The 13011-nt window shown below is 42.0% G+C and overlaps 1 protein-coding gene across 5 annotated transcripts in view; it reads left to right on the forward strand.

Moving 5' to 3' along the window:
* Nucleotides 1-13011, forward strand: part of NAV2 (neuron navigator 2) — a 405891-nt gene that overhangs the window by 243318 nt on the left and 149562 nt on the right. For all 5 annotated transcript variants that reach the window (XM_068194174.1, XM_068194170.1, XM_068194171.1 and 2 more), the window contains one exon: nucleotides 4213-4265. In XM_068194174.1, coding sequence (XP_068050275.1) covers nucleotides 4213-4265 — 53 coding nt within the window. The remainder of the gene's footprint in view (nucleotides 1-4212; nucleotides 4266-13011) is intronic.

Here is a 13011-nt window from a genome sequence, read left to right on the forward strand (position 1 = left end):
TCAGATGCCTGCATTCTCCACCATGATTGCTATAAATGAATGCTCCAATTTATTAATTAAAGGAAATTTATTAAATAGTCCAAATATAAATTTAGAGAATAACAACGAAAAGCCACTATCAAAAAAGGTCAGTGCTGAGCCCGGGATCGGCGCTGGGTGAGACACAGGTTTGACCACTACAGGATAGTGTTATAAGTTAGGGTAAATAATTTGTCCGATCCTTTAGGGATTGATTAGAAAATTTATTGATTACAGCAAGCAATGACAAGCAAACAGCGCTGGGTGTAGCTGGGGAGTCAGTGCTCTGCCAACAGCTCACACCATTTCCCTTTTCCCACGGTCCTTTATTCTCTCTCTTCTTCCGCGTTTGTGGCTTTTCCAGGAGTACTCTGCGTGTGTGCTTCCAGTTGCTAGGGGTCGCCTTCTGCTCTCTGGTGGCCTTCTGGATGAAGGCTCTCCTCCTCTTCCTCATTGGGGGTTTATGACCCTGTAACGATCTTTCCATATATGGTTACATTCCTTCCGACCCTAGTTGTACAATCAACTTAAGGAGTCAGCATGTCCTCTAGTTTCTATGTTAGGTTTCCTGTTATTCACAAAAGCCTCCTCCTTTGTTTGAGTTCCTGTTTAATGATGAACAAAGAGGCTTCTCTTACCTATTACAATAGGGTCCCCTATGTTCACACCGACTGTTCTGTCCAAGCGATTTATACGGTTTTTCTTGCCTGGGGCAAAGTCCTTGTCTTCTTTTCTGGGCTGCACCTATTCATGCGGAGTTCTTTCACTGTGGCAAGTTGAACAGAACCCCTCCAGAGAGTGATGATCACCCATGATCTTGTTCCTGGAGTTCAGTATTCAGATGTATCTCCCTGATGGTTCTGGTTATCTCACTCTCGCTACTCGCTACTCGTTGCATGTGTCCTCTGGGCGTTCCTCCTTGGAGAAGCACCCATCTCCGAGTCGGCCGCGTCCATTCGTTTGCAAATTAGGTTCTTTTCTCCCTGCTGCCAGCTGCGGTTTTGAAATACTGTGAAGCAACCTTCCTGTCCCAGGCTGGGGTGCTTAAAAAAACTTACAGGAATATTTCTTACCAATATAACATATTTCATACATCTATTTCTCACAAGCACAAATTATCTAAAATACACATAACATATTTAAACATTCAGAGTTAAATCCAGCAAATTAATAGTGCAGAAAAGTAATTTGTTTCTGCTGTGTATGGCTTTAGGCAGCCACATCTCATTGTCACAAAGATGAGGAGGGCTTTCACACATTGAAGCAACTTTTTCTGTAGCCTGCAAAATCCAAGCTTTTTTCCTAACTACATAGTAAGAAAGCTTTTATATGCAGTGCAGGAGAGGTTTTTTTTTTATGTTATGGTGCGCTATGTGCAAAAGCAGCTATTTGCAAGTCAATTAAAATGCATTCACATCATTCTGGTTCATTTCAGTTCAAAATTTATGAGCCTATAAAAGAATATGTAAGTACTATATGCCTTAGTAATGCCATATAAACATAGTAGCTGTGTTTAAATCCATGAATGCAGATACACTGGGTGTGACCTGGGTTCTTGGAGGTGTCTCTGTACATATGTCCCAAACAGAAACAGCTCCTTCACAAGTTCATTAGTCTGCTTTCAAGTAGTTATGAATAGTGCCAATTTATAGGAATACAGCTACTAATTCTTAAAAGTGTTATAAATTTAATATTATGAGATGGGTGCACAGGACTTGGAAAATGGGATTTAATGAAATAATCTTTGTTTCTGTATGGCCAAATCCAAGATGGCATTCCTGGAAGCAGTGTGGATTTCTCGTGTGTGGAGGCTGATGGACCACTCTGGGGAGCACACTGTGAATTCAGCTGCAGTCTCTTTCGTGGTTTGACATGGAAGTTAATTTTTTCAGGAAGTTGGGTCAAACCAATCAGTGGTCAGGTTTGGGTATTGGCGCCTGGAGTGACCACTGAAGGTATGGATACGCCTCTGAGAACACAGGGGGTTAAAAGCAGGAACTCCCAAGAGCTCGCTCTCTTGGTTCCGGTCAGGGTGCTGTGCAGATCTCCCCTGCCCAGCCACGGGCTGGGTGGGGGAGGGGAAGCCATGGGGCCTGGTCGAGGTGAGCCGAGGGGGCTGAAGGACTGGAATCGAGCCAGCTCCTGTGGACGGAAGGGTGGAGAGAAGCGGAGATGCCTCTGTCGTCCCCCCACACCAGAGGGAAGAGACAGAGAGTCCGGATGACACCTGTAACTTTGCTGGTGTGGAGGAGAAGGAGGTGGTGGGGGGGGAAGGTGCCCAGCCTTGGCCTTGGGAATCGGCTGCTGGGCAGAGATTTCAGCCATCCAGGGAGTCGGAACTTTTAACCCTTTCCTGAGAAATGAAGGCTTTGTATAATATTACTCCTCTTTTGATTTGAAGTAGAAGAGAGACAGTCTGGGATCTGAGATGTTGGAAGAGGAAATTTTTGAGTGGGAGGAGATGATGGAGTGGCTTGTGGCTGGACTTTTCTTGTTAGCCATAGACTGAACCAAATTCTCCTGCAGCAGAGACTGCATTTAGGGGGATGCGGTGTTGGGCCAAGAGACCTGTTTCAGTGATTACCAACAGAGGAATGGAGAGAACAGAGGAGAGTTGAAGAGGGTGTGGAGAGGCCCTCTGTCTTCAGAGAAGAAGAAGAGAAGAGGAAGATCTCTGTTCTTGGACCCTCGGCCCCAGGGGGAAATGGGGGGGACTGTAGTCCCGAGATGAGAAACTGGACTGTTGTTTTTCTTGGGTCCTTGGCAAAGCATCCTTAAAAGAGCCCTATGAGCACTCTGTCCATGCACAGTGGTGAGAGCACTGTGACATGGAAAGGAGAGTGTCACCATGGCAGATGTTCTCCGGGTGGTTGCCGTGTGTGACATGGAAACACAAGGGTGGCAATTGTGTTTCCTGGGGGAGTCTGTGGTGCAAGAGAGACTTCTCTCTCCTTTGAGGTTCTGAGTATTGATTATCTAAAGGGTGGCAACTTCATTAGGAATCCTGGGTGGTGTCTCACTGTGGGTTTGTTTGGAAATTAGGTGGGAGGAGGAGGAGTGTTTTGGAAGGTCTTCTTCTGGGATTTAGTGCCTGTGTTTTATAGTAGTAGTAGTTTAATAAAGTTTTTTCTCTTTGTTATTAAGCTTGGGCCTGCTCTGCTGTGTTCCTGATCACATCTCACAGCAATTATTTAGGAAGGTGCTGGCATTGTGCCAGTGTCAAACCATGACAATATTAGCATCAATTTCTCATTGCATTGTGTGCTGTGTCATGGGTGTATAAAATGGGAACTATCCAAGAGTGAAGCTGTGTTTACTGCTTTGTTTCTCATGGCTATTACTGCTACTGAAATATTGTGCCAAATGTGATCCTCCTAACAGAGGGAATCCATGAAGTGGATGGAGTTCTGATTGCTGTCCTGAGAACACAAGGGACTGCTAGAAAATACAGCTTTTAATGCCTGAATCAAATGGGATGTGAATGCCTGCCCTTTATTACAGTGAAAAAGCAGTGGGAAACTGAACTTTAGTTGTAACTGTTTCTTCAGACTCAAACACAAAGTCGTTTCAGCATCCAAAGCTGAAAGGTGAAACAGAACAAACTCAGAATCTAAGGCAAACATTATCCACCTCAGGGATTTAATTGTTTTACCTCTGACCTTAAAGATGGAAACTGTGCTCTTCTGCAGGCTGGGGTAGCATATGAGCCATGGTCAAGAATCTTGAAAAGATGTTTCATGATATGTGCTTTAAAAAAAGAAAGAAAAAAAATTATTGGTTATTAATAATAAATTTCCCATTTGGATTTAAAACCTGTATTCACTCTGCAAGCAAACCATCTGCCATGCTAACATCTCTATATGTGTAGTGCTCACTTTTCCACCCAGCAGTGATTCAGCTTCCAGAGCTCACATCTTTCTTGTAGTTTAAAGGAATTCCCTGTCACTGTACAAGAAGTTGTCAGAGCAGTTGGCTTCTGCCCCAGCTGTCTCTGCAGGCACAACCCACTAGAGAACTCCAGCTGCTTTTTTTCTTTTTGTGGCTCTCAGTGTTCCACACATTCACTTGGACTGGACAGCTACAATCCAAAACCCCTTTACTGAGCTGGCAGCAGGTGCTCAGGAAATCATTGGTATAAATGCCCTTGGTTTAGGTTTTTTGCTTTATTGCTTTTTTTTTTTTTTTGCCTTTCAGCAAATGAAAAGATTGAAGACATCAATGGCTGTCCAAAAAACAGGTCTCAAATGGTGAGTAGTAAAGTGGTCTGTCATTTGTGTGTGAGTGGCTGAGTGACAGGGTGCGACTTCAATGTCTGAGACTTTTAGTAACAATTTTAAATTAATTTTTCACAGTAGTGGACTAAAAGTATAATCTTCAGAACATTAATATTACAGTTCTTGCCCCATTGTACTCCACAGTAGTTGAATGAGGCCTTATAATTTATCACATATTTACAACTGAGATTATTTTTACATTGTTACTTTATATTTCTGAAATATCACATAATTAAACAGAAATATATAGAAGAATTAGATATTTGAAAGTATGATTAAGATTTTATATATCCTTTGAAATGAAACAAAGTAAATGAGCAATATGAATGAAATGAAAAAAAATCCTAAAATTCGAGATGCATTTTATTGACAGATAAGAAGTTGGTTTGTATCTTGCTTGTGTTTAATATTCAAAGCTGGAGAACAAAAAATCAGTCCAGGAAAATTGAAAGTATAATAATACCTCAGGAATATATTTGCTGTGAGTATTGCTGAAGCTAAAGGTATAGCAGAATTTTACGAAGATCACAAGTAATAAAAAACTTGTTTTTAAAATGTATTTAAATGAAGAGCTTTTAAAATTTATGATACTTGAAACATGGTTACTTCCTTCTCTATCTTGAGGAAAAAGTAATTTTGCAACATAAATTCTATTATCTTCCTTTGGCATTGCAAATGCTTGCTTTGGGACACTTGGATATCTGTTCTCTGTGGGAAACTTTTTTAATTTTTTTTATTTTTATGAGTGTTCCTGACTTCCCCTACTTTCATGACTTCAACATGAGCACAGCCACTCATGTAGTAAAATGAAATAAAGGTTTAAGGAGAGCTTGACATCTTAAGTCAAAACTCATACTCTGTTCTGCTTGTCTCCCTTTGCTTTTTGTTGTTTCTTGGAAGTTATCAATCTTGCTGAAACCATGGAGCAAGCGCTCTGTAAAAAGCAAGCCATCAGGAAGATTTATCATTGCTCCTTTTTGCTGCTTTGAAGAGGGTGGTTGCTGTTCTTGCTGTAGCCACAGCAGCTGTCTGGAGTATAAATAATGAGGAAATTTTGACAATTATTATAATTTAATGTTCCACAAGTGTGTCATGAGAACTGAATTTCATTCAGGACTGGAGTCTGTAACCAGTTGCAGGACGTTGCAGCTAAAAAAGTTACTTCAAGTCATTACTCTCAATGAAGAGAAAGTGCTGCCCTGTTGGATAGTGGTATGCATGTTGCTTATGGAAGCTGGATCAAGTTATAACCAGAGGCATGTAGGGGGCATGTGCTGGGTCAGGAATGCCGGACAGGGCTGGAAGGACACATTTGGTCTGTGCTGCCTCTCTGATGTTACTCCACTTGCTCATTCAGGAGGCTGCAGTGGGTGGGACTGAACCCCCCACTCACCAGACCTGCAGTCACAGCTGGGCATCCCCAGCAGTTTTCCTCATGTGAGAAAAATGAGAATTATGCTTATGGCTTGCTTTTATCAGGTGCACATGGTTACAGAGCTCTTTGTTGTCTGACTGTAAAAATTGTGTTGTTTCCCAAAGAAGCTGTGGCTGCCCCATCCCTGGAAGTGTTCAGGACCAGGTTGGAGGGGGCTTGGATCAATCTGGGGTAGTGAAAGGTGTAACCAGAAGATCTTTAAGGATGCTTCCAACTCAAATCATTCCATGATTCTTCTAAGGCAGAACATAGGAATCTTTGTAGAGATAGTGTTTGTGCAGTAGTTACTTTCAGTGTTTAGGGAGACAGGACAGACATGTTGCAGTGCTTGTTTTAGGTACAGCAGTCTTCATCCTTTGCATTTCAGTGCACTCTATTAATATAGCTTACAGGGTCCTGCAGAGTGTGGGAGCTGGTGTTTGTGTCTGGTAACTCTGGCTCAGAGAGGTGGCAGAGGCAAGGCCATCTAGACACTTAGGTAATGTTCACTCTTTTTTCAAATGAATCTTTCAGTTCAAAGTGTCCATATCCATATTAAAGTGCTTGAAAGGTGAACAGCACGATGAGGAGATTTGGGGAGATGTAAAAAAAAAATAGCACCAAAAAATGGAGATTTAACTTTGCTCATTGTATAGAAATACAGCAGATCTCAGAGGGAAGGAAACCTTCCACCATCCTCTTTTCCCTTTGCAGAACGCCCCAATGCTGTGAGCAGACACATGTGAGCTGAGCTGTGAAGAATCAGCTCACTCCAGACAGGTGTATCAGCTTAGAAAGCTGGACCAAATCTGTCTTCCCAAATCCATCAAAGAACATGGGGAAAAGAAGTGTCTTCATTTCCATGTGGCACAGTCCCAAGCTGGTGGTGCCAAACCTGAGGGAGATCTCTGTAGACCAGATCAGGCCTCTCTGTCTTGTTCCCTGTGTTGAGGGCCAATCAGCCAAATTGGCCCAAACTGAGCATTAGAGACAGCTTGGGTCTGCCAGGCTCCAAGCCACTGCTAATAAGCCTTGTCAAGTGAAGTTTAGTCCTGCAGAACCATGTGGGACCATCAGTGCTTATCAAGCTTGGCCCAGCGCCAAAAATGACATGACAAGGACCCCACTGGCTCCGTGAAAAATCACTTAGGTGAGAACCTGTCCTCTCATCATCATCCTGTCTGGGTTGTTCTGCTGAGGGGAGTATCCCTGTCTTCCTTTGCTCCAGATAAGAGTTGGGTGGGTTTTATATAATCTAATATAAACTATTCTATAGGTTGTCCTCTGCATAAAATCTGTTTCAGGTTTTTTTTCCCCCAAACCTCTATATTTTCGTACTGTAGATATTTGTCTAAACAAAAGCCTGTAATTTTGGTGATTAGTTCCAGCTCCATGCAGAAAATACTGTGGATAAGAGAGGATGTGCTTGTATGGAGCACAGGCTCTGGGACCAAGAACATTTGGAGAGCATCGCAGCATTTGGGTTTTAAAAAAAAAACTCAGAAGATGTTGGCATAGTCCTTGATAACTGAGTGAAGGTCAATAAATGAAGGCTAGTTTCCTCTCCTGCACACTTCTGAAAAGAAAATTTAGGTGAATAAACCTGAGTAGGGATATCTCTGCTAATATTGGGTTTTTTAATAGAAAAACAGAGATATTTTTCCTTTTTTTTTTCTTTTTTGCTTCTTGTTTAGGACATGATTTTAGAGTTTAACACGTGGCATCTTGCAGATTATGGGAGGTTAGTACCTGCCCTCCTAGGTACTACAGATTATTCTTATTCATGTGGGTGCCTTTGCAAGTGATGAATGTTACCTCTTCATACCACTTATATTTGTAAAATGATAAACAAAACCCAAAGTGTATGAGTTGTCTGTGCTACATTATATATGTATGAATATAGCAAAGCTGAAATGTGCTGATAGGAAGAGATTTGGAGAACCTGTGGGTGGATATACCAGACTTTCATCTTCCCATGTCTGGGGAAGTTGTGGGACACCCAGAACAAGAATTTGGAGCAGCAGAAAGGCACGTAGGCTTAACAAACACCACAGCACCTCCTGTAAATAAGGGAGAAAATTACTGTGGTTTGCCTACTGTGGGTTGGTGCTTGGGCTTTAATATTTTTCAGGATCACTTTGTGTCTTTAAGTATCTGTCCTCAAACAGCAACAGGAGGCATTTATTTTTTTAATGTGTTGACAGGAAGTTTTTAAGAATCATCTCTTTCTGGTGCAGATACTAAGCTGTAGTGGTAAACTGGTATCACTCAGTCTCCCTACTGCTGTTTGTCTTGCAAATAAAGGATCTTGTACTGACTGCAGTGTGGATCAGAACCAGGATTTCTTCCCAAGAACTGTATGGAAGTTGGGATGAAGGTCGTGTTTTCAGTACAATAACTTAGTTTTCAAGGAAACCTTACTTCCAGTTATGGGAATTTGACTATTATTTTAATATTAGACTCATTTCTTGTGCTCTGATAATGAGCTCTGATAATGAGCTGTTATGTAATGTGTCTGACACCTAAGGAACAGTTTCTATGGAAATTTTCTAACCTGTTGGGGACCTTGGTTTTGACTTGAACAGTACTGAGAATATTAATTCAACTGTTGGAGACAGGTATCCACTCCCCTCCTTAGTGTCATTTGCCAGCTCCATAAATTATTTTTTTTATTGTCTAAAAAGCATAGATGTTGAAATCTCCATTACTAATTTGTTTGTATGGCATGTGTCATCCATATTTCTGTGTTATTTTTCTCAAAGGCACTTTAAAGAATTGATGTAATGGATGTGAGTGCTGCCATGATGTGGCTCATACTTACAGGAGCTGGGCTCACACATTCATGGTTGGAAGGAATAATACAAGCTGAAACCATCTGCATGATCCGAGCAGCTCTCTGTGTGTGTGCAATACCCACTAAGGGAGGGAGCTGCTGTATTATGTACAAATAGCTAAAAACAGCTGCTGTATTAAAAAAAAATTATTTGTTGCCTTTTTTCTCATGGAAAATAATTCTGTCTCTGCTCTTCGAGAGCAGGTACCCACTTTAACCTGCTCCTCTAAAAGTTTTGAGCAGTTTTATACAGCCAGTGTTGTCCAAACATTGCCATAGGAAGGTGCAATAAATCTGCCAGGCTGTTGCTCCAGCCCCCCTGAGTCCCAAAGCCAAGTCTCTGCTGCTGGGGCATGTGCTGCTAATTCAGGGGAGCAGCCCTGCTGGAAGATCAAAAGCATCACAAGCACATTTTTTTCTCTGTGAATTCCTAGCATAGGAGTTTTGGAAATGTATCCTAGGGGTTAGATATAGCTGTGTATTTTCAAGTAATCCAACTCCAAGGCTGAGCAAATGTAGTAAAGGGAACTTTCCCATCATCTGAGCCTTCTCCCACTTTGCCTGGGAAGCTTGTAACTAGCCAGGAGCATATGTTTGGAAATTTAATCTGGTTTGATGCTACCATGGTAACAGATGGGTGTCTTCTGGCCCTAGTCTGTGGTGCAGTTCCACACAGCTGAAGGTCATCTCAGGGGGAAGACATCTCCCAGTGTTGTGCCAGCCTGGCCAGTGCCAGACACAGCTTAGCTGCTGTGACTGCCCGTGCAAGGACATAGCCAAACAGTGAGTTCCGGAATGTTAAAAGAATTTTCTTTAAGCTCTCAGGGTTTCTGTTGGTCATGTATGAACTCACGCTGTGATATAGACAAGAATGATTTGCTACAGAGAAGATCTGCCAGGTTGCTTGTACTTAGTTGTCCTTCAGCCTCAGTTTATATGACTCTTGCTCCAAGATAAGATTGATTTTACTGTCTCTGGTTTTTTCCAGATACCCAGACTGTTGTTATGCTGCCATGCTTTCCATTTGTGCATGGTAATCAGTGAGTCAGGTATGGTTGGATCAGCGGTTTCTGTGCTGCAGAGCTTGCTGTCCAAATAAAACCACAAGCCCCCCACTGGGTCCCCCATCATCCTACATAGAAATTAACAGGATAAATAGAGCTGGACCAGATCAGGAAAGACCAATATGTACATCTCCCTGCCATGAGGCATGGCAGTGTCACCAAACAGAGATTTGTTTCATTTCTGGAAGGGATGGCTTCCAGAACTCTTATGCTTGTGGGGATGGGTGATAAGACAGTGTGTGCCTCCTGCACTTGATGGATGTGTAGGGTGCCTTTGGAGACATTGCTGTTGACACTCTCCTTTCAGTCCCATAAAGAATCACCTTTGTGGTCCCCAGTGGGCTGCTCTCAATTCTTCAGCCTTTACAGAGATGCAAGAGTTGGTACATCATCTGCCTCTGAAGCAGTGTGAGGTGCAATAAAGAGCAACAAAGTGATTTTTATTTTAAAAGTGCAATATATGAGCTTCAGTATAAAGACAGAATTAGATTCTATTTGATCATTTGTGCCACAGTTACATGGAATTACGACATTTTGAATACCTATGGTTCTGCCCACCCTGTATTCATGAAACAGCAAATGGATTGAGGGGCTAGGGTCATTCCACATGTGTATATGGAGGTGTCTGTAGCTTCCGTTTATATATGTACACCTACACCAAAGTCTAGAAGCACCATTAACATAATTTTCTGCCATATCCATTACTGATATAAAATTATTACATAAATAGACCTTTTATGCAATACTTTGCAAACACACAACTTCTTATTATGCTTGGCATAAATGGGGAAAACTGTGAAATCATGGATGAGAACCTTTTCTAACTAAGAAGAAAAAGTTTGGTTGATTTGAGGACAGGTAGAAGTAAAAATTAATTTATTATTCTCCTTCAGCTTGGTGCTATAAGAATTAAAGCTGTTTGTATGGAAATTACTTCCCCTGCCTGGGTGTTTCTTTTACAGGAGATGTAGTGATGAGCTCTTCACTGTGGAATATCTGTGTAAACACATCACAGCTGTTACAAAGAATTAAACAGTCCAGAGAAATATTTTGTCTCTGTGTCTTGTCACAGATCTTTCATTTGCAGCCATTGCTTATACACTGTAACTGGGTGATAATTTTTTTTTTATTATTAGCTATTCCTTGATGGTGGTGCATTTCTAGAGCATTTTATTCTTCTGGTTTTTGTGCAGAGCTATTTTTACATACACAAGCAGTATGATTGCACTTGCTCTGAGCAGTTATGCAGGGGAATTTCAGTAGGAGATGTTATCCAGGTGCAAGGAAGGAGGGGGCACATATGTGTTGGTGGCACTGGAAGAAATCCCTTGGGAACAGGTGAGGCTGAGAGCCCCAGGCCTGCAGACGCAGGAATGCCAGTAGGGAGGGAGCGCAGCACCTGGGAACGGGCTCTGGCCACAGTTCCCTGCCCAAAAACCTTTTTTAGAAATGAGCAACTGTCAGCGACTGCATTGCAGGAGGTTCTTTCTGAACAAGTTTCATTAAATTCTGGATTCCTGCTGCAAGTTCAAGTTACTGTTACACAGAGCCTTCAATATCTGAGCTGGTGTTTGAGGAGAGAGAGCAGCCAGCACTTGGTGCACTGAGCGATGTTGGTGTCAGTCCTTCCTTTTAAGCATTTATGCACTCTGAAAAATATTGTTTTTTGTAAATTTCAAGGATGTTTTAGGAAGAAGTCCACCTTTGCTAGATAATGGTGTTATTTTAGATTGAATCATAGAATGATGAAATTATTTGGGTTGGAAGGGATTGTGAAGACCACCTAGTTCCAACCCCTCTGCCATGGGCAGGGACACCTTCCACTATCCCAAGTGGCTCCAAGCCCCATCCAACCTGGCCTTGGACACTCCGAGGGATGAGGCATCCACATTTTCTCTGGGCAACCTGTGCCAAGGCCTCACCACCCTCACAGGGAAGGATATCTTCCTAATGTCTTATTTAAATCTGCTCTCTCTCAGTTTAAAGCCATTCCCTTTTCCCAGCTGCACAGAACATAACTTGTAGCCTGGGATCCCCAGATAGAAAAGGGTCTTCCATGAGCAGCCAGGGAAGGTGTAAGTAATGCATCCGTGAGTGTCACTGCTGTCCTAATTATGGGTTTACTGAGCACAGCCATAGCTTCTCTCTACCTTTTCCTCTTTTCAGTTACAGAGGAACAGAGATTCAGTGCCAAGAAATACAGTTACTCTGGTATGCTAAAATATTGTCAAGAGAGTTTAATCTATATCCTAAATTAATGATTCTCCAGAGGCGGGATTCTTTGTTGATACCTGTTTAGCAAAGTTGAGCTTGTTGCGGCTTGATCATAATTTAGAACATCTCAAGATTTCAACTTACTCACAAATTACCCACTTTAACTTTTCAAATGTCTGATTCTGAAGAGCTAATAAAAAAAAATATTTCAAGGAATATTTTTCAAAGAAAACGCTCTTTACTTTTGTTTTTTCCAAAGGGAAAATTTCAGTTTTAAATAAATAAACCCAAAAAAACAAACCTGAAAGAAGGCTGAATAAAGCTGGAGCATTTCTACAACCCTCTATGTGTCTCTCCCTGAGCAGATCAGCTTTGGCAAACCTTGGGAGTTGCCCTGGATGGCCTGAATCCATTCACAATAGAAGCATGTCCCTTGGATGCTCTTTCTTGTCATTAGGAATTTTGGCCAGGGTGGTTTACTGCCCTGTCTTGGTTTGAAAAGACAGGAGTCTGTGAAGGAAGGCTAGAGTCTCCCATGAAACGGAAAAGGTAAACTCCCCTCCCTCCGAATTACCACAATTTCAAAATAAAAAGGCTCTCAGGCAAAGATATGGGAATGGGAATAACAGTTCTTTACTCGGAAAAAGCTAAATAAATTAAAAAAAAAAAGATTTTGTACAAACAAAACTACTGATAAGAGTCAGAAACCTAACACCCTGAGGAGTCAGGGTGTTGGTGATAGTCCAGTTAAGTGGGGGCTGCTCCTCCTGGAGTGGCAGATGAAATGCTGCTGAAGCGTTGGTCCTGTAGAAGGGTGTAGTTTTCTCTGAAGGTCTGGTGATAGAGTAGATGGGCCTGGTCTTCCTCTGGGAATCCAGCAGACAAAGAAGCTGCTCCTTTGGGAATCCAGCGAAGAGGCTGAGTTCATGTCTCAAAAATGCTGATTTTATGCAGGTAGGGATGCTTGGCTCCTCCCTCTGGGTGGAGCATCTCCCAGTGGGATGATGCAACCCCATCAGTCACACAGTGAGTCATTCAATGGCCCATTAACAGAAGATATCTCCCCGGAGGAAGACATTGTTCTTGGAAGAGATAAGAAAACTGCCCACCTCCAACAGATGGCAAATAGAATATATGCTTATTTTACAAGCCAGGACATTATCCACCGCTTATTCTATTTCTATCTTCATCACA

The sequence above is a fragment of the Anomalospiza imberbis genome, chromosome 6 (assembly GCF_031753505.1).
Source record: "Anomalospiza imberbis isolate Cuckoo-Finch-1a 21T00152 chromosome 6, ASM3175350v1, whole genome shotgun sequence".
Lineage (NCBI taxonomy): Eukaryota > Metazoa > Chordata > Aves > Passeriformes > Viduidae > Anomalospiza > Anomalospiza imberbis.